We start from the raw sequence: 21,859 nt of genomic DNA on the forward strand, positions 1-21,859 counted from the left end.
TGGAAATGGGCCTCTATACACCTATGTAGATATTGCACCAAAAAGCAGACATTTGCAGCTAGAATAGTCATTTACCACATTAGCAATGTATAGAGTGTATTTCTTTCAAGTTAAGACTAGTTTAAAGTTATCTTCATTGAAAATAAGGACATTTCAATGTGACCCCAAACTTTTGAATGGTAGTGTATATCGATGATGGTAGTGAAAACCGATGTCATACGTAGCTTGTACGTCACTCCAGAAGACTAATTTAGTGGGATCTGCCACTCATGATTGAAAGAAGCACTTTCTGATAACACAGTTTCGCGCCTCACAGTTTATTACAATTGATATTTTAGTGCAAAATGTTGGCAATTATGCCACATTTTCTGGAAATAAACAGTCAAACAATACTTGGATATCACACAATTGTCGTGCTAAAAAACCTTGAGTCCTCACACACTTGCTTTTGCTTGATGGCAAAGTGTGATGACAACCATAGAACCAGGACTTGAACACAGTGTGACATTAAAAAGCGCCGGGATACTTAGCGCAATATGCAACAATTACAGACGAGTACCTCCAAAAGGCCACTAGGTGACAGTATTCTCTTGTTTTTGTGTCAGGGTCTACCGTACTTAACTTTTTACATGTTAAAAGTTGGTTTATAATGACATGTTGCATTCTTTTCTATGCGAGTTAACCAGCATCACGACCCTGCATATGGGATTAATAAAAAGAAAAAGGTGCTACATGCAACATTTTCCCCTTTCACAAAGAATGGTAGACTGGGAGGAAATCATGAAGAAGTATTTCCAGATAAAGATGATCAGCACTAGCATAGACTGTTAAAGTTCATGCTTTTTACTTCATATTTCCTCAACAATTTCTGTTCCCAGGGTTTGTAGTCCAACGTGAATGCACTGGTGACCGAACACAGCCATGACTCCCAACAGCTGGACCGTGTCTCAGAGTGACAAACACATCTGGAATCCTTTCCTGTCTAATCTTTAATACGCACATGCAGACATGTCGATTTTGCGATCGACGCCCCCTAAAATCATGTATTTGTACATGAAGCATCACTGCTTCCGTTTCTGTGCAAAACTGTTGCACTTACTTGAATTTTATGACATCATGGTGAAAACATTTTTTTTTTTTTTGGTGCAGAGTAACTGGGCGGATGTTATGGACAGCGAGTTGCACAGTTCCTTGCGGCGCTTCTCCGACAGATTTGCCTGGAAGAAAGGTCATGAAGGAACGCTTGCTATCTTGTGTAGAAGACTGACTTTGACTCTGCCAGAAGAGCCAGTCGTCATTTTCAGCCGGTGAGTAACTTTTGGTCACCAGAAGGCATCATTTCAACTTGGTTTGTGGGTGTTTAAGAGACGACGCCAGACAAGCATGTGTGGCGCGGGTCCATCCCTGCACCCTGCTTGGGCTTCTAAGTCGAGCAGTGCTAGCCAATAAGCTAAAACACGCATGTTGTCGACTCATTGTCCAGCACAGGAACTAAAATCAATCAATCAATGTTTATTTATATAGCCCTAAATCACAAGTGTCTCAAAGGGCTGCAAAAAAATGACGTCAAAATAGTCAAAGAGACAAAGTAGTGAATTTTGGCTTGTTTTCTAACGAGTATCAGCATATTTTGGAATGCTCACTTTTAGCTCCACAATCTGAATCACCCTGCTGACGTCACCTACAGAAGACTGGAGGCAATTTCATATTGCGTAGTGTGTGTTTTGGTGGCTTCCTCAATCCCATCCGTCTTCTTCCGCTTATCCGAGGTTGGGTCGCGGGGGCAGCAGCCTGAGCAGGGAAGCCCAGACTTCCCTCTCCCCAGCCACTTCGTCCAGCTCCTCCCGGGGGATCCCGAGGCGTTCCCAGGCCAGCCGGGAGACATAGTCTTCCCAACGTGTCCTGGGTCTTCCCCGTGGCCTCCTACCGGTCGGACGTGCCCGAAACATCTCCCTAGGGAGGCGTTCGGGTGGCATCCTGACCAGATGCCCGAACCACCTCATCTGGCTCCTCTCGATGTGGAGGAGCAGCGGCTTTACTTTGAGCTCCTCCCGGATGACAGAGCTTCTCACCCCTGCCACCCGGCGGAGGAAACTAATTTCAGCCGCTTGTACCCGTGATCTTGTCCTTTCGGTCATAACCCAAAGCTCATGACCATAGGCGAGGATGGGAACGTAGATCGACCGGTAAATTGAGAGCTTTGCCTTCCGGCTCAGCTCCTTCTTCACCACAACGAATCGATACAGCGTCCGCATTACTGAAGACGCCGCACCGATCCGTCTGTCGATCTCACGATCCACTCTTCCCTCACTTGTGAACAAGACTCCGAGGTACTTGAACTCCTCCACCTGGGGCAAGATCTCCTCCCCAACCCGGAGATGGCACTCCACCCTTTTCCGGGCGAGAACCATGGACTCGGACTTGGAGGTGCTGATTCCCATCCCAGTCGCTTCACACTCGGCTGCGAACCGATCCAGTGAGAGCTGAAGATCCTGGCCAGATGAGGCCATCAGTACCACATCATCTGCAAAAAGCAGAGACCTAATCCTGCAGCCACCAAACTAGATCCCCTCAACGCATAGAAATTCTGTCCATAAAAGTTATGAACAGAATCGGTGACAAAGGGCAGCCTTGGCGGAGTCCAACCCTCACTGGAAACGGGTCCGACTTACTGCCGGCAATGCGGACCAAGCTCTGACACTGATCATACAGGGAGCACACCGCCACAATCAGACAGTCCGCTACCCCATACTCTCTGAGCACTTCCCACAGGAGTACACGGTCGAATGCCTTCTCCAGGTCCACAAAGCACATGTAGACTGGTTGGGCAAACTCCCATGCACCCTCAAGGACCCTGCCGAGAGTATAGTTCCACGACCAGGACGAAAACCACACTGTTCCTCCTGAATCCAAGGTTCGACTATCCGGCGTAGCCTCCTCTCCAGTACACCTGAATAGACCTTACCGTGTGATCCCACGATAGTTGGAAAACACCCTCCGGTTCACCTTCTTAAAGAGAGGAACCACCACCCCAGGTCTGCCAATCCCAATCATGTTATATTCGCACATAATTCGCAGGAATGATCAAATATGTCTGCCGGATGCATTGGTGCAGGTTATAAAGCACTACAACTAAAGAAGGGGTCGGCCTCCATACAACTCCAAATGATGAAGATATGAGGAAAGTATGGACCGCTCCAGTCAAATTGACTCGATGGGACGTACCAAACGAGAGAATTGTATTTGTAGCGATAATTTTGAATGATTCTGACATGTAGAAGAAAGGTTAATGCAACCCCCAAAAGTCAGAAATCCTCATGGGGGAGAAAGACTGAAACATAAAAAGAAAAAAGTAAGCGGCAAATATTCTATTTTGCGTCCTCTTCTACGGATGATTTCCTGAAGATGCTTGAGGAAATGCTGAAAGAGCATGAGGAAACAGGCTATGGTGTCTATGGGAGAGGATAAGGGAATTATTTTATATTTTCTTGTTTGCTCATATTGTTGACCGTATCAGTTTTGAAGTAATCAAGGACCAGAGCGACAAAAACATGCAATTAAGTGATGAAAATAATAGTTTTACATGCATTTATCCACACTGTCTATGCGGGGGAATGGGCTGCAGTTCTGTAGATGACGTCACAACAAGAGGGGGCGACGTATCGAGTCAATATTGATTACTCAAAAACGAATTGACATTATGGGAAACGACTGCCAGATTCATCTTAATGAGCAAAAAACACATAAAGAGAACTTGTTTGGGAAATTCCAGTCATTTCGGCGCTACGGGTCCCTCAACACCACCACATTATCTGGCGTCCGATGGACAGGTACGCAATAATTTTGGCCTTGAACTAACTTTTCTTCGTGTCTCCTCAGCGACAATCATGCTTCACTCCTGTGTGACCTTCTGCCTGCTCTCAGTTGTCCTCTCCCAGTCCATTTATTCCTCACCCAGGAAAGGGCGTAACATCACCATCCACTCCTCCAATTTAGTGTGTAGTCTGCCAGGCCCAGTGGGGCCCGCAGGGAACCCGGGCCAACCCGGATCACCAGGGGCGATGGGGCCAATGGGGACCCCTGGAAAGGATGGTCCAGATGGAAAGGATGGAGATAAAGGAGAAAAAGGAGATGCAGGTACTTGACCCCCTGATGTACTTTGAGGGAACAAATGTTTGCTTCTTAAAATTGTTATATTAACGCAGTGGTAACTCGGTTTTCATTAGTAATCTGTTCCGAAATAGCAAACTAAGACCAAATCGTGAGAAAACTGAAGCAATTACTATTCGAAAAATATATTTCCATTTCAAGGTACAGTGTATAGAATAGGAGATTTGCATGTAAACCAGAGCTGGGCAAATATTTTGACTTGGGGGGGCCACATTGAGAGAAAAAATGTGTCTGGGGCGCCAATGTGTATGTGTGTATAAATTATATATACACATTTAGCTGTAAAAATCTGCTGTACCGTATGTGTGTTTGGGTCCCTTTTTTTCAGGAACCCTGATACCAAAAGTCACAATGTCCGATAGAATTCTAAAAAAAATTTGACAGACCACCTCGAAAAAACGGAATGGAATTTTACAGTTTTTTACAGAATGTGACACCCAAAATGTACACTACCGTTCAAAAGTTTGGGGTCACCCAAACAATTTTGTGGAATAGCCTTCATTTCTAAGAACAAGAATAGACTGTCGAGTTTCAGATGAAAGTTCTCTTTTTCTGGCCATTTTGAGCGTTTAATTGACCCCACAAATGTGATGCTCCAGAAACTCAATCTGCTCAAAGGAAGGTCAGTTTTGTAGCTTCTGTAACGAGCTAAACTGTTTTCAGATGTGTGAACATGATTGCACAAGGGTTTCCTAATCATCAATTAGCCTTCTGAGCCAATGAGCAAACACATTGTACCATTAGAACACTGGAGTGATAGTTGCTGGAAATGGGCCTCTATACACCTATGTAGATATTGCACCAAAAAGCAGACATTTGCAGCTAGAATAGTCATTTACCACATTAGCCATGTATAGAGTGTATTTCTTTAAAGTTAAGACTAGTTTAAAGTTATCTTCATTGAAAATAAGGACATTTCAATGTGACCCCAAACTTTTGAACGGTAGTGTACATTAAAATAAAGAAATTGAGATTTACAATTAACTATGAACAATAAAACACTGAATTTTAACAACATATGAACATCTCTCCTCTTTTACTTCTCAGACCAGCTCATCGATAAACATCTTTTACAATCAAGCAAAACACAACAAAAATGTAACAAACAGCAAAACATGAATGCAAAGTGTAAAAAACACCTACAATATGGTATATTATCACTTTTATGCAGAAATTTGTTGTAAAAATGTGCTTCCACATCTGTTCCTGACACATGCGTTTCGGGCTGGCTGCTCTGATAACAAACCCCGCCCACTCCGCTTTGTTCCTGGTCTGAGCTGCTGTGATGTAGATTACCGTAATAACTCGTATAACACCCAAAAGAGCAGATTTCAACCATTGAAATTAGAGATGTCCGATAATATCGGCCTGCCGATAAATGCTTTAAAATGTAATATCGGAAATTATCTGTATCGTTTTTTTAAATTATCGGTATCGTTTTTATTTATTTATTTATTTTTATTTTTTAATTAAATCAACATAAAAAACACAAGATACACTTATAATTAGTGCACCAACCCAAAAAAACGCCCTCCCCTATTTACACTCATTCACACTCATTCACACAAAAGGGTTGTTTCTTTCTGTTATTAATATTCTGGTTCCTACATTATATATCAATATATATCAATACAGTCTGCAAGGGATACAGTCCGTAAGCACACTTGATTGTGCGTGCTGCTGGTCCACTAATAGTACTAACCTTTAATTTTACTCATTTTCATTAATTACTAGTTTCTATGTAACTGTTTTTATATTGTTTTACTTTCTTTTTTATTCAAGAAAACGTTTTTAATTTATTTATCTTATTTTATTTTTAAATTTTTTTTTAAAAAGGACCTTACCATACCTGGTTGTCCAAATCAAGCATGATAATGTGTTAATTTCATGACTGTATATATCGGTATCGGTTGATATCGGTATCAGTAATTAAGAGTTGGACAATATCAGAATATCGGATATCGGCAAAAAGCCATTATCGGACATCCATAATGGTGGCTACAGTTTTGATGTTAAAGGTCTAAAAAAAATTATGTAGAACATTAATGGAAAACATATTAAACTTTTCCTTACTTGGTCCAAAAATGAAATGCACTCGTTAGTCAGTAAGACTCTACTCTCTGATTAAAAAATATAAATACAAAAATATTAAATTGGAAATCAACACATTCTTTTTTTCAGTTCCAAAGAGCAATGAACTACATCTAAAAATGTTTGATTTTCATTTCATATGACAAAAATATAAATAATCATTCAGCAGAAACGTAAAAATGGACCAAACATTCTGACAACGGAACTGAAAGTCGCTATTTAAAGCCTGGCCTGTTGGGGGGCTGGGGGGGGGATCCGGAAGTGTTGTATCCTTCGTCATAAAGACCAGGGGCCGTACTTATCAACCTTCTTAGAGTGCCATTTTACACTTAAGTCCTGAGAATTTGCGAAATTTAGTCCTACTCTCAAACTTAAGAATAAAAGCTTTTTATCAACGTTCTTAAGTCTAAGAATCATTCCTACTCTCCACGATATTTAAGAGACCTTCAGAGGTGTCTTAAGTGGTTAGGAGTTGCCAGCAGGGGATGGCACTGAGGCGAGAGAGACGTGCGTGAACGTTCAGGGAACGGAACAATGTTTTTGTTTTTTTTGATGACGAGCAGCTGATCAAACGGTATCGTTTAGACAGAGCGGATATTATTTTTGTCACAGATTTAATACTTTTCGATTCCTTGTTGATTTCTGCATGTGTCTGCAGTGGGCTAGTATATATAGAGCCACCCACACCAGTTTCAAATTAGTTGCCTAATTAATGAATTGGAAACAAAATGTTATGACAGTAGCGTATGTGTGTGGCCGTGAGGTGAGTGATGTCAGTGAGTGTGTGGGCGAGAGAAGAGAGGGAGCGGTAGCGTGAGTGCCGGCGGGGACTAGTTTGTTTTGTATTATTTTGTAGTTTATTGTCAAAATATACACTCCCATTGTCCACTTAAATATTTCCAAGATATTTCTTTATTCTTAGACAACGGATTCCCTTCCGTGATTGGTCATTTCTATGGACACAGAAATGACGTCACCTAAAATTCCGTTTACGGCACATAGTAATGTCGTAATTCAGCTCTGAGTGTGACACTTAAGATTCAGTCCTACACTTCGCTGAAAGTGTGAGTAAGACGCTTGATAACTAACTTTTAAGTGCAGCTTTCAGCGAAGAATTTATTTACTCTTAAGTCAACTCTTAGCAGACTTCTTAGGAGTAATTCTAAGAAGCTTGATAAGTACGGCCCCAGATGATGAGGACGATATACAACCACTGGCGAAAATTATGAAATCTCCAGTCTTGAAGGATGTTCATTCACTTGTAGAAAAAAAAAAAGCAAATAACAGACATGACATTAAACTATAGTCATTTCAAATGTCAACTTTCTGGCTTTAAGAAACACGAAAATAAATCAAGAATATAAATTGTGGTAGTCAGTCACAATATTTTTTTGGTCAAGCAGAGTAAAAAAAAATAAATTGGAATCACTCAATTCTGAGGAAACAATTATGGAATCATGAAAAACAAATAAACACTACATACCACTAGTCCTTTGTTGCACCACCTCTGGCTTTTATAACAGCTTGCACTCTCTGAGGCATGGACTTAACGAGTAACAAAACTCGTCATCAATCTTCCTCCGACTTTCTCTGATTGCTGCTGTCAGATCAGCTTTGCAGGTTGCCGGCTTGTCATGGACCATTTTATTCCATTTCCACCACAGATTTTCTATTGGATTCAGGTTCAGACTATTTGCAGGCCATGACATTGACCTTAGGTGTCTTTCTTCAAGGGAACATTTTCACAGTTTTTGCTCTATGGCACGATACATTATTATCTTGAAAAATTATGACATCATCCCCAAACATCCTGTCAATTGATGAAATAAGAAAAGTGTCCAAAATGTCATTGTAAACTTGTGCATTTGTTGAAGATGTAATGACAGCCATCTCCCCAGTGCCATTAGCTGACTTGCAGCCACATATCACCAGGGACAATTTGCATGTTTTCTTCAGGCAGTCGTCTTCACAAATCTCATCTGAGTGATACCAAACAAAAGTTCTAACATTGCCCAATGCAGACTTGTGATTAATCACTGAATATGGCTTTCATCCAGTCATCCATAGTCCACGATTGCTTTTCCTTATCAATCAATCAAAGTTGACCTATATAGCCCTTAATCACACATGCTAATTGTAATCTTGTTTTTTTCTCTTTAGCTGTGAATGACTGCTTTTGTTTAGATTGTCTCTATTTAAATCCCATTTTCCTTCAGACAGTTTCTTAAAGTCTGGTCGAAGATGATACTCCAGTTTCCGCCCATTTGTTCTTGATTTGTTTTGCTGTGCATTTTCTGTTTTCAAGACATTAAGTTTTCTGTTTTGACGCTTTGATTTTTTCCTTGGTCTACAAGTATGCTTTCCTTTTTCAACCTTCGCATGTTGTTTGTACTTGTTCCAGATGTTAGACACAGCTGGCTGTGAACAATAAACAGCCTTTGCAACATTGCTTGATGTTGAAGAAGTTTGATAATCCTCTCTTTTGTTTCAATTGATCACTCGTGTTGATTCATGTCAATCCACCTGGCGCAACAGCTCTCCAAAGTGTGAACACTCCTAATTAACTGCAGACTAATGAACAGATTTTATCTGATACAGGTGTTCATTTTGGAAATGAAAAATTTACAGCATGATTCCATAATTTTCACCCTGCTTGATCTAAAAATAAAACTACTGACTACCACAATTTATATTCTAGATTTATTTTAGTGTTTTTAAAAACCAGAAAGTCGCCATTTTATTAATATACAAAATATAAAATGAAAATCAAACTGTTTTTTTAGATCTAGTTATGTTTTTTGACACAAAAAAGAACAAATTGTTTTCCATTTGATTTGTACGGAGCCCCTAAAGGGATATGGGGGAAATTACATTTTTTATAATTTTATTTAATTTTGAATTTTTTTTAGACATGTATCTCGTGCGCACGACAAACTTTCTCGTGCGCACGAGATACATGTATAAAAAAATAAAAATAAAAAAAAATATATATATTTTTATAACTTTATAAAAAGTTATAAAATAGTTTCTCGTGCGCACGAGATACATGTCTAAAAAAATTATTTAAAAAAATAAAAAATAATTATATATTTTTTTCCCCCATGTCCCTTTAGGGCAGGGGTCACCAACACGGTGCCCACGGGCACCAGGTAGCCCGTAAGGACCAGATGAGTAGCCCGCTGGCCTGTTCTAAAAATAGCTCAAATAGCAGCACTTACCAGTAAGCTGCCTCTATTTTTTAAATTGTATTTATTTACTAGCAAGCTGGTCTCGCTTTGCCCGACATTTTTAATTCTAAGAGAGACAAAACTCAAATAGAATTTGAAAATCCAAGAAAATATTTTAAAGACTTGGTCTTCACTTGTTTAAATAAATTCATCAATTTTTTTATTTTGCTTCTTATAACTTTCAGAAAGACAATTTTAGAGAAAAAATACAACCTTAAAAATGATTTTAGGATTTTTAAACACATATACCTTTTTACCTTTTAAATTCCTTCCTCTTCTTTCCTGACAATTTAAATCAATGTTCAAGTAAATTTATTTTTTTTATTGTAAAGAATAATAAATACATTTTAATTTAATTCTTCATTTTAGCTTCTGTTTTTTCAACGAAGAATATTTGTGAAATATTTCTTCAAACTTATAATTAAAATTAAAGAAAAATATTCTGGCAAATCTAGAAAATCTGTAGAATCAAATTTGAATCTTATTTCAAAGTCTTTTGAATTTCTTTTAAAATTTTTGTTCTGGAAAATCTAGAAGAAATAATGAATTGTCTTTGTTAGAAATATAGCTCGGTCCAATTTGTTATATATTCTAACAAAGTGTAGATTGGATTTTAACCTATTTAAAACATGTCATCAAAATCCTAAAATTAATCTTAATCAGGAAAAATTACTAATGATGTTCCATAAATTCTTTTTTAATTTTTTTTAAAAAGATTCGAATTAGCTAGTTTTTCTCTTCTTTTTTTCGGTTGAATTTTGAATTTTAAAGAGTCGAAATTGAAGATAAACTATGTTTCAAAATTGAATTGTCATTTTTTTCGTGTTTTCTCCTCTTTTAAACCGTTCAATTAAGTGTAAATATCATTAATTATTAATAATAATCAGAATCAGAATCGGATACATAGAGTTAAAGGTAAATTGAGCAAATTGGCTATTTCTGGCAGTTTATTTAAGTGTGTGTCAAACTGGTAGCCCTTCGCATTAATCAGTACCCAAGAAGTAGCTCTTGGTTTCAAAAAGGTTGGTGACCCCTGCTTTAGGGGCTCCGTATATTTGTTATATTTCAAAATATAACAAATGGATCATAATAATAATATGACAATATAATATAACAATAATAATAATAACAATGATAATATAACAGATGGATGGATATTTCAAAATACAATTCATATAAACCAAAACCATAATCAGCCCATTACCAACATTCCACTTTTCACATCTGTTTTGGCAAATATTTGTGAGAAAAATTGTATAATACAACAAATAAAACCTATTGTAGACTCTGACATTTTAAAATGTGACATTTTTACGACGCTTTTATTATAGAAATGGGTGTAGGCAGGAGAGTCAAAGTGGAGGGCTTAATAGGGATGTTGTATTGGGGCCCCAAGCACAGGGAGGACCCTGCTTTTTTCCCCTCTCATTTAAATATGTAAGTTATAAAAAAATAATTTCATACATTTAAATATAAAATGAATATAGTGTGTAAAAAAAATATATGGAGACTTAAAGGGGAACAGTATTTTTGGGCTAAATTTTGCCTGTCATTCACAATCCTTATATATGACAAGCTCACATGTATTTCTTTTTTTATGCATTCTGTTATGATCTGTAGGTATGCAATGTAGTAATAGGCACATTCATAATAACATGTCATTGTGGATGTTTCCCTCTTGGGGGTGGGGTGGGGGGTGGGGGTTCTCCTGATTCCGACAGATCTTCTTGAGCCCGGTGTACAGGGTTGAGCAAGTTTTTATTGTCATGCACACCTGTAGGGATTGCTTTCCAGCAATATATTTTTGGACTTTTCAGTCCGGCGTGTCTCTGTTCTTGTGTCTTTCTCTGGCTCCAACTCCAACAACGTGTCTCGTTCCGGCTGCTGCTAATAAGGGCGGCAGGGGATTAGATAATCAGCCCCAGCTGGGCAATCTACTCAACTGCCGCTGGCTTTGAGGCCGGGCCATACACACCCCATTCCTGCAGGAGGCAGACAAACAAATTGTGCACGCAGCAGCATTCGTGAGGGAGGGGCAGAGACGGAGAGAGAGGGAGTGGATTGATTGATTGAGACTTTTATTAGTAGATTGCACAGTACAGTACATATTCCGTACAATTGACCACTAAATCGTAACACCAGAATAAGTTTTTCAACTTGTTTAAGTCAGGGTCCACGTTAATCAATTTCTTTCAAACTGTCATTACTCAAAACATAATATTGAATCAAAATCAATGTTATTATGAATTATTGAGCTATCCAAGGTTCCGATTACTTCACATCAAATATTGCACTTTGAAAAATATTTTTGGTGGAAGATTTTGCATATCTTGTGTGTTTGCCATTAAAAACACAGTTTTGTTTGACAAAAAAGGGCGGAAAAACAAACAAACAAAAAAACAACATAATAAAAACTAAAACATTTTGAAATGAGGGATAGATCTGAAGTTGATGTGGACTCCAGAGATTTAAGCGTTAAATATAAAATGTATGTATGCCCTGGCACACCATTATATATACTTATACTTATTATTATCATCATTCCATGACCGAAGCAAAACAATTTTTACACTTTTATACTGAAATAAATACACTTACAACTTATTAAATAAAAAAACAGAAAAAACTACCAGCAGCGGTAAAGTTTAGATCCATGAAGGAAAGAAGAAAGTGAATGAATGTTTATAACTGAATACATTTACATATGTACACACATTTGTTTTCTTTTTTTATTATTTATTTTTAATGAATTAAGTAACGTTTATGACAATCTTTTTTCCAAAACACAATACAGAATGTGAGATATAACAGGATAATGCATACGTTTATCTTTTTTTTTTTTTCAAAACGCTTACAAAAAGTGGGACCCCAAAAATTTACTGTAGGACCCCATTTTTATGATTTGATGGGGTCCTCGGGACCCCATTTTGAAAATTCCTAGCGCTGATCAACAGATTGTATTATTCTCCAATGCAATAACAGTACTGAAATGAAGGCTAAAAGGGCATTAATGGGAGCTTTAAAAAAAAAAAAGAAGTAACTAAATAGTTACCGTAATTTCCGGACTATAAGCCGCTACTTTTTCCCCTCGTTCTGGTCCCTGCGGCTTATACAAGGGTGCGGCTTATTTACGGCCTGTTCTTCTCCGACACCGACGAAGAGGATTTCGGTGGTTTTAGTACGCAGGAGGAAGACGATGACACAATGATTAAAGACTGAATTTTCATATACCGGTAGGCTGGTTATTTTGATAACGTACAGGCGAGCACTTTGTATTACTTTGCACCGTTGTATTATTTGTACTCTGCACGAATGCTGTTCGCCATGTCAAAGATGTGAAAGTTTGATTGAATGATTGAAAGATGTATTGTTAATAAATGGGACGCTTTGCGTTCCCAGACAGTCATCTCTGTCCCGACAATCCCCTCCGTGGTAGCAGGAACCCCTAAATACTACGGTAATTACACATCAAAACCCTGCGGCTTATAGTCGGGTGCGGCTTATATATGGAGCAATCTGTATTTTCCCCTAAATTTAGCTGGTGCGGCTTATAGTCAGGTGCGGCTTATAGTCCGGAAATTACGGTACTTTTCACAGTAACGCATTACTTTTTGGTGTAAGTAACTGAGTTAGTAACTAAGTTACTTTTGAAATAAAGTAACTAGTAACTTTAACTACTGGTTTTCAGTAACTAACCCAACACTGCTAATAAGTGCAACGTATTAGCTTGCATTGAATAAGGCTGTGTCTAACACAAATGGAAGACTTATGAACTCTATTTAAGATCTCTGTCCAGTTTCCCTAAGACAGGCTCATACGCAAATCCCCCTCCAAAAGTGACTTAGTTGAAGTCAGAGACTCAGGGCGTACAAGAAAAAAAATGGTTATAAATACATGTAATAGATCCTTTTAAAGTGGGAAGTGGTGTCAAAAACAGATCTAAAACTGTTTCAGTCGGTATATCTGGAAACCTAGGGAAAGCATTACTAACAAAACTGTGGATCTGTAGGTATCTAAAAACAAGTGTTGCTTAGGGAGTGAACATTTATTATATAGTTGCTGAAAAGAGGCGAAAGTGTCTAAATCTTTAATGTTGATCCCCAGACTTGACCGTCTTAAAATGGCACTATGGACAAGAGAGGGAGGGAAAGCATGATTAGCCGTGATGGGTGCCAGACTAGAAATAGTCTGCATACCAAAATAGCGCTTAAACTGAACCCACATCCTAAATCAGGTTTTTACAAGTGGATTTTACGTAGAAGAGGGAATTGGAGAGTGAACCAGAGCCCTAAGAGATACTGGTTTAGTTGAGCTGGCCTCCATAATCAGCCATAGCGGAGGGGAATCAAATGTTTCATATTGCAGCCAATATTTAAAAATTCTAACGTTGGTGGCCGACTAGTAAATCCTAAAGTTTCGTAGTGCCAATCCTCCCGACGATATTATTTAGCCAAGTATGTTTAACACGCAATAAATTATACGTGTGGTGCTCTTTACCATGAATTGATTAACGTGGACCCCGACTTAAACAAGTTGAAAAACTGTACGGAATATGTACTATACTGTGCAATCTACTAATAAAAGTCTCAATCAATCAATCAAAAACTCTCTTTGTTCAATGCAAGACACAAAGAAAAACTACGAGATAATCATATTTAAGCAATGACAGGTAATGTGATAATTTAAAATCATATTCCGGCCACTTTATACTGAGTTTATTGGCACTTTAAAAAAATAAATAAAATTAATCTAAATTATTCAGGGAGTTATCTAGATATGTTCTACAAATGTTAATCCCATCTTTTAAAGTCAAAAACCTAATTAGGGCTTTTACATGTGTTTTTTATTTATTTTTATTTTTTCTTCGGTCAATGGTCAACAAAATAAACAAACAGTTTTACGTAAACAAACAGTTGTACATTCATAAATTAAAAATGTTGCAGAGCGAAAGGGTTTAGGCTGAGGTTGAACACTTATTGCGCCTAACCCTATAAACAATGTCAAATACAAGATGAGCTTCCAAAAATGATGAAATTTCCTTTTCACAACATATTATAAATACACATTGTACACAACATAAATACTGTTTAATTATATACACAGTAAAGGCATGTGCAATATCCTTGTGCACGTGTTAGTTAAACCTTTGCACCAATTATATACCATTTACAAACAATTATACTTCCATTATTATTAGGGATGTCCGATAATATCGGCCTGCCGATATTATCGGCCGATAAATGCGTTAAAATGTAATATCGGAAATTATCGGTATCGTTTTTTTTTTATTATCTGTATCGGGTTTTTTTATTTTTTATTTTTTATTAAATCAACATAAAAAACACAAGATACACTTACAATTAGTGCACCAACCCAAAAAACCTCCCTCGCCCCATTTCTTTCTGTTATCAATATTCTGGTTCCTACATTATATATCAATATATATCAATACAGTCTGCAAGGGATACAGTCCGTAAGCACACATGATTGTGCGTGCTGCTGGTCCACTAATAGTACTAACCTTTAACAGTTAATTTTACTCATTTTCATTAATTACTAGTTTCTATGTAACTGTTTTTATATTGTTTTACTTTCTTTTTTATTCAAGAAAATGTTTTTAATTTAGTTATCTTATTTTTTTATTTTATTTTTAAAAGTACCTTATCTTCACCATACATGGTTGTCCAAATTAGGCATAATAATGTGTTAATTCCACGACTGCATATATCGGTTGATATCGGTATCTGTAATTAAAGAGTTGGACAATATCGGAATATCGGATATCGGCAAAAAGCCATTATCGGACATCCCTAATTATTATTTATATCCCACATTTAGTTTGTAATTTAGTTTTAAAAAGGTGATTTCAACCAAATCCATGTACTTATTAGTGTTTTAGTGCATTTAAACATATACCTAGTGTGTGACTTTGGGTTTAGGGTGGGGTCCTTTAGGAGTCTTGTATATGGGGGCCCAGAATTTGGTGCTATGCCTCTGGGTATGATACTTACTGTGGTAACATTCTCCATTTTAAAATCAATTCTGTGTTGAAATGAAATTACCTTCAGTGCAGATGAAAATAATATGGTAGCCATATTGTTTTGTGTTTACATTGTCAAGGATAATTCATCTCTTACCTTTTATTTTTCCCTGAGGTGACCCGGGCAGGCTTGGAAATCCAGGTAAACCCGGAATGAAAGGCCGCGAGGGCCTCATTGGCAAGGCCGGACCTCGAGGACATAAGGGTCAACGGGGGTCACCAGGGCTGGCAGGAAAAAGAGGCCAGAAAGGAAATGGTGGGGACGCAGGACCGAGGGGAGAACCAGGAGGCTGCGATTGTGGCAGCGGCGCCCGCTCGGCTTTCTCCGTGGCCGTGTCGAAGAGCTACCCTAAGGAGCGCATGCCCATTCCCTTCAGCCGCATCTTGCTCAACGAGGGCAATCACTACAACGCCAGCAGCGGAAAGTTTGTCTGTGCCATCCCTGGAATCTATTACTTCACCTATGACATTACCGTGGCCAACAGGCACTTAGCCATCGGGCTGGTCCACAACGGACAGTACAAGATTAAGACATTTGACGCGAATACAGGCAACCACGACGTGGCATCAGGGTCTACTGTTCTCCACCTGCAGCATCTGGACCAGGTCTGGCTGCAGATCTTTTACTCAGACCAGAACGGACTTTTCTTTGACCCCTTCTGGACTGACAGCACCTTTACAGGCTTTCTCATCTATGCTGATCAGGCTGCTGCAACACCTAGTGTACAAGGTGCCTCCTAACACTCTCATTCACCCAGTTTTGACACCAGATGGCGCTAAAAACTAACGAATAATGATAATACAGATTTAAAGGCCTACTGAAAGCCACTACTACCGACCACGCAGTCTGATAGTTTATATATCAATGATGAAATCTTAACATTGCAACACATGCCAATACGGCCGGGTTAACTTATAAAGTGCAATTTTAAATTTCCCGCTAAACTTCCGGTTGAAAACTATGTATGATGACGTTTGCGCGTGACGTCAATCGTTGAAACGGAAGTAATCCAATACAAAAAGCTCTGTTTTCATCTCAAAATTCCACAGTATTCTGGACATCTGTGTTGGTGAATCTTTTGCAATTTTTTTAATGAACAATGAAGACTGCAAAGAAGAAAGTTGTAGGTGGGATCGGTGTATTAGCGGCGGACTACAGCAACACAACCAGGAGGACTTGTGAGCCGCCGACCTCACCTTGACTTCCTCCGTCTGCGGGTCGCCGACCGCATCTGTGATCGGGTGAAGTCTTTCGTCGCTCCGTCGATCTCTGGAACGCAGGTGAGCACGGGTGTTGATGAGCAGATGAGTGCTGGCTTGCGTAGGTGGATAGCTAATGTTTTTAGCATAGCTCTGTGAGGTCCCGTTGCTAAGTTAGCTTCAATGGCCTCGTTAGCAACAGCATTGTTAAGCTTCGCCAGGCTGGAAAGCATTAACCGTGTAGTTACCTGTCCATGGTTTAATAGTATTGTTGATCTTCTGTCTATCCTTCCAGTCAGGGGTTTATTTCTTTTGTTTCTATCTGCATTTAAGCCCGATGCCATCACGTTAGCTCCGTAGCTAAAGAGCTTCACCGATGTATTGTCGTGGAGATAAAAGTCACTGTGAATGTCCATTTCGCGTTCTCGACCCTCATTTTCAAGAGGATATAGTATCCGAGGTGGTTTAAAATACAAATGCGTGATCCACAATAGAAAAAGGAGAGAGTGTGGAATCCAATGAACCCTTGTACCTAAGTTACGGTCAGAGCGAAAAAAGATACGTCCTGCACTGCACGCTAGTCCTTCACTTTCACGTTCCTCATCCACGAATCTTTCATCCTCGCTCAAATGAATGGGGTAATCGTCGCTTTCTCGGTCCGAATCGCTCTCGCTGCATTGAAAACAATAGGAAAATGTGAGCAGCCCTTCCTCCTGTGACGTCACGCTACTTCCGGTAGCGGCAAGGCTTTTTTTAATCAGAGACCAAAAGTTGCGAACTTTATCGTCGTTGTTCTATGCTAAATCCTTTCAGCAAAAATATGGAAATATCGCGAAATGATCAAGTATGACACATAGAATGGATCTGCTATCCCCGTTTAAATAAAAACATTTCATTTCAGTAGGCCTTTAAGGAGGTTACATGCTCCCATTTTAACTAAATCTTGGAAGTTTATATCATATATTACCTGTGAAAAGTAGTCGACACCCTTGGTTAAATTCAGCCTTTAATTGTGTTTATAAATTAAATAATGGTAATTTGGCTTTTTTTTTTTAGAGATTCTCTATTCCGCCCTTAAAACCCAATAAAAACACCCAAAAAGCGCCAACATTAGACCCCATTTACATTTTGTGACTTGAATATTAATCAAGTATTAGTGATATTGTTATTATAAGTGCTAACGCAGACAAATTATTGTGTGTGTGTGCTTATGTTTACATCATCGAGTGGTCTGCTGTTTCATCGCTTCCCTGCTCCAGGAAGTTTATTGTAGATCATAAATCATGCCTCTCACCTGGATAGTAGCAAGACTTGACAAGAATGATTTTTACAAATTTCTGACGGGTAATTAAAACATGTATAAAGTAAAAGTAAACGACTGCATAAGTAGTCACCTCCTTCAGGTCACATTTTGAAGAAGGTTTCTAAATGAAGCTTTAAAATGCAAACAAACAGGCTGTTCATCAGCTAGTCAAAGTTTAAGATCACAGCTAAAACAAGAACTAAATAAGAAATAAAAATGTCAAAAAGTTGTTGTAAATTCAATTGTTTTAATACATTTGTTTACATTTTTTGTCTCATTCACATTTCTTCTAGTTTGTATTTCAAAGCTCTACTTAGAACCTATTAAGATCCAACAGTGCAAAATGTAATTTATTCATCAATCAATCAATCAAAGTTATTATAACATATATATATAGCTCTTAATCGCAAACGTCTCAAAGGGCTGCACAAGCCACAACGACATCCTCGGCTCGGATCCCACTTGAGGGCAAGAAAAAAAGTCAACCCGGTGGGAACACCGAGAAACCTTGGAAGGGACCGCAGATGTGGGGACCCCCACCCCCTTGGGTGACCGATGCAATGGATACGAGTAGATACGGTTAATAATGTGAGAGTCCAGTCCATAGTGGATCTAACATAATAGTGAGGGTCCAGTCCATAGTGGATCTAACATAATAGTGAGGGTCCAGTCCATAGTGGATCTAACATAATAGTGTGAGAGTCCAGTCCATAGTGGATCCAACATAATAGTGAGGGTCCAGTCCATAGTGGATCTAACATAATAGTGAGGGTCCAGTCCATAGTGGATCTAACATAATAGTGTGAGAGTCCAGTCCATAGTGGATCTAACATAATAGTGAGGGTCCAGTCCATAGTGGATCTAACATAATAGTGTGAGAGTCCAGTCCATAGTGGATCCAACATAATAGTGAGGGTCCAGTCCATAGTGGATCTAACATAATAGTGAGGGTCCAGTCCATAGAGGATCTAACATAATAGTGTGAGAGTCCAGTCCATAGTGGATCTAACATAATAGTGAGGGTCCAGTCCATAGTGGATCTAACATAATAGTGAGGGTCCAATCCATAGTGGATCTAACATAATAGTGAGGGTCCAGTCCATAGTGGATCTAACATAATAGTGAGGGTCCAGTCCATAGTGGATCTAACATAATAGTGAGGGTCCAATCCATAGTGGATCTAACATAATAGTGAGGGCCCAGTCCATAGTGGGGCCAGCAGGGGATCCTGTTGCATGTAAACAAGTCGGGGTGCCGAGACGTCACCGACTGATGCATAAGGAGTGGTCCGCCCCGGGTCCCGACTTCATAATGTAAAAATCCAGTCCATTGGGAGGCCAGCAGGGGATCATCTTAAATGGAGAGAAGTCCGCAGTGCAGAGACGTCACCAACTAATGCACAGAGGAGTGGTCCACCCGGGTCCCGACTTGGAACAGCTAGCGTGAACTCTGTGGAGGCTGGTCCGTGGTCATCTGATAACCCCCCCACCCCACCCCCCCTCCCTGGGCGACCGGTGCAATGGATGTCGAGTGGATCTAGCATAATATTGTGAGATTCTAGTTCATAGTGGATCTAACATAATAGTGAGAGTCCAGTCCGTAGTGGATCTAACATAATAGTGAGAGTCCAGTCCATAGTGGATCTAACATAATAGTGTGAGAGTCCAGTCCATAGTGGATCTAACATAATAGTGAGAGTCCATTCAATAGTGGATCTAACATAATAGTGTAAGAGTCCAGTCCATAGTGGATCTAACATAATAGTGAGAGTCCAGTCCGTAGTGGATCTAACATAATAGTGAGATAGTCCAGTTCATAGTGGATCTAACATAATAGTGAGAGTCCATTCAATAGTGGATCTAACATAATAGTGTGAGAGTCCAGTCCATAGTGGATCTAACATAATAGTGAGAGTCCAGTCCATAGTGGATCTAACATAATAGTGAGAATCCAGTCCATAGTAGATCTAACATAATAGTGACAGAGTCCAGTCCATAGTGGATCTAACATAATAGTGTGAGAGTCCAGTCCATAGTGGATCTAACATAATATTGAGAATCCAGTCCATAGTGGATCCAACATAATATTGAGAATCCAGTCCATAGTGGATCTAACATAATAGTGAGAGTCCAGTCCATAGTGGATCTGACATAATAGTGAGAGAGTCCAGTCCATAGTGGATCTGACATAATAGTGAGAGAGTCCAGTCCATAGTGGATCTACAAACCCTGTTTCCATATGAGTTGGGAAATTGTGTTAGATATAAATATAAATGGAATACAATGATTTGCAAATCATTTTCAACCCATATTCAGTTGAATATGCTACAAAGACAACATATTTGATGTTCAAACTGATAAACATTTTTTTTTTTGCAAATAATCATTAACTTTAGAATTTGATGCCAGCAACACGTGACAAAGAAGTTGGGAAAGGTGGCAATAAATACTGATAAAGTTGAGGAATGCTCATCAAACACTTATTTGGAACATCCCACAGGTGAACAGGCAAATTGGGAACAGGTGGGTGCCATGATTGGGTATAAAAGTAGATTCCATGAAATGCTCAGTCATTCACAAACAAGGATGGGGCGAGGGTCACCACTTTGTCAACAAATGTGTGAGCAAATTGTTGAACAGAATAAGAAAAACCTTTCTCAAGCAGCTATTGCAAGGAATTTAGGGATTTCACCATCTACGCTCCGTAATATCATCAAAGGGTTCAGAGAATCTGGAGAAATCACTGCACGTAAGCAGCTAAGCCCGTGACCTTCGATCCCTCAGGCTGTACTGCATTAACAAGTGACATCAGTGTGTAAAGGATATCACCACATGGGCTCAGAAACACTTCAGAAACCCACTGTCAGTAACTACAGTTGGTCGCTACATCTGTAAGTGCAAGTTAAAACTCTCCTATGCAAGGCGAAAACCGTTTATCAACAACACCCAGAAACGTTGCCGGCTTCGCTGGGCCTGAGCTCATCTAAGATGGACTGATACAAAGTGGAAAAGTGTTCTGTGGTCTGACGAGTCCACATCTCAAATTGTTTTTGGAAACTGTGGACGTCGTGTCCTCCGGACCAAAGAGGAAAAGAACCATCCGGATTGTTATAGGCGCAAAGTGTAAATGCCAGCATGTGTGATGGTATGGGGATGTATTAGTGCCCAAGACATGGGTAACTTACACATTTGTGAAGGCGCCATTAATGCTGGAAGGTACATACAGGTTTTGGAGCAACATATGTTGCCATCCAAGCAACGTTACCATGGACGCCCCTGCTTATTTCAGCAAGACAATGCCAAGCCACGTGTTACATCAACGTGGCTTCATAATAAAAGAGTGCGGGTACTAGACTGGCCTGCCTGTAGTCCAGACCTGTCTCCCATTGAAAATGTGTGGCGCATTATGAAGCCTAAAATACCACAACGGAGACTCCCGGACTGTTGAACAACTTAAGCTGTACATCAAGCAAGAATGGGAAAGAATTCCACCTGAGAAGCTTCAAAAATGTGTCTCCTCAGTTCCCAAACCTTTACTGAGTGTTGTTAAAAGGAAAGGCCATGTAACACAGTGGTGAACATGCCCTTTCCCAACTACTTTGGCACGTGTTGCAGCCATGAAATTCTAAGTTAATTATTATTTGCAAAAAAAAAATAAAGTTTATGAGTTTGAACATCAAATATGTTGTCTTTGTAGTGCATTCAAATGAATATGGGTTGAAAAGGATTTGCAATTCCGTTTATATTTACATCTAACACAATTTCCCAACTCACATGGAAACGGGGTTTGTACCTAGAAATGTGGTTTCATTTACTCTTTCAATTTCTA

At 39.1% G+C, this 21,859-nt stretch overlaps 1 protein-coding gene across 3 annotated transcripts; it reads left to right on the plus strand.

Moving 5' to 3' along the window:
* The first annotated feature begins 1,085 nt into the window (after positions 1-1,085).
* LOC133648028 (complement C1q tumor necrosis factor-related protein 2-like) lies at positions 1,086-18,242 on the plus strand. Of its 3 annotated transcripts, XM_062043797.1 has the most exons (3): positions 1,093-1,307; positions 3,880-4,137; positions 15,644-18,242. In XM_062043797.1, the coding sequence occupies exons 2-3, from the start codon at positions 3,888-3,890 to the stop codon at positions 16,267-16,269; spliced, it is 876 nt and encodes a 291-aa protein (XP_061899781.1). In that variant the 5' UTR covers positions 1,093-1,307; positions 3,880-3,887; the 3' UTR covers positions 16,270-18,242. The 3 variants fall into 3 exon arrangements, with proteins under 3 accessions (XP_061899780.1, XP_061899781.1, XP_061899779.1); XM_062043796.1 differs by lacking the exon at positions 3,880-4,137 and having other exon boundaries at positions 1,086-1,307; positions 15,657-18,242; XM_062043795.1 differs by lacking the exon at positions 1,093-1,307 and having other exon boundaries at positions 2,649-4,137.
* Positions 18,243-21,859: the final 3,617 nt, after the last annotated feature.

This window comes from Entelurus aequoreus, linkage group LG04, assembly GCF_033978785.1.
Source record: "Entelurus aequoreus isolate RoL-2023_Sb linkage group LG04, RoL_Eaeq_v1.1, whole genome shotgun sequence".
NCBI classification, from domain to species: domain Eukaryota; kingdom Metazoa; phylum Chordata; class Actinopteri; order Syngnathiformes; family Syngnathidae; genus Entelurus; species Entelurus aequoreus.

What these genes read in the sequence shown, in the direction of transcription:
- LOC133648028 (XM_062043795.1), top strand. Translation starts at nt 3,729, where the DNA reads ATGAGCAAAAAACACATAAAGAGAACTTGTTTGGGAAATTCCAGTCAT. An exon ending in AGGAGAAAAAGGAGATGCAG is followed by an intron (nt 4,138 to 15,643) that starts GTACTTGACCCC and finishes TTTTTCCCTGAG; the next exon opens with GTGACCCGGGCAGGCTTGGA.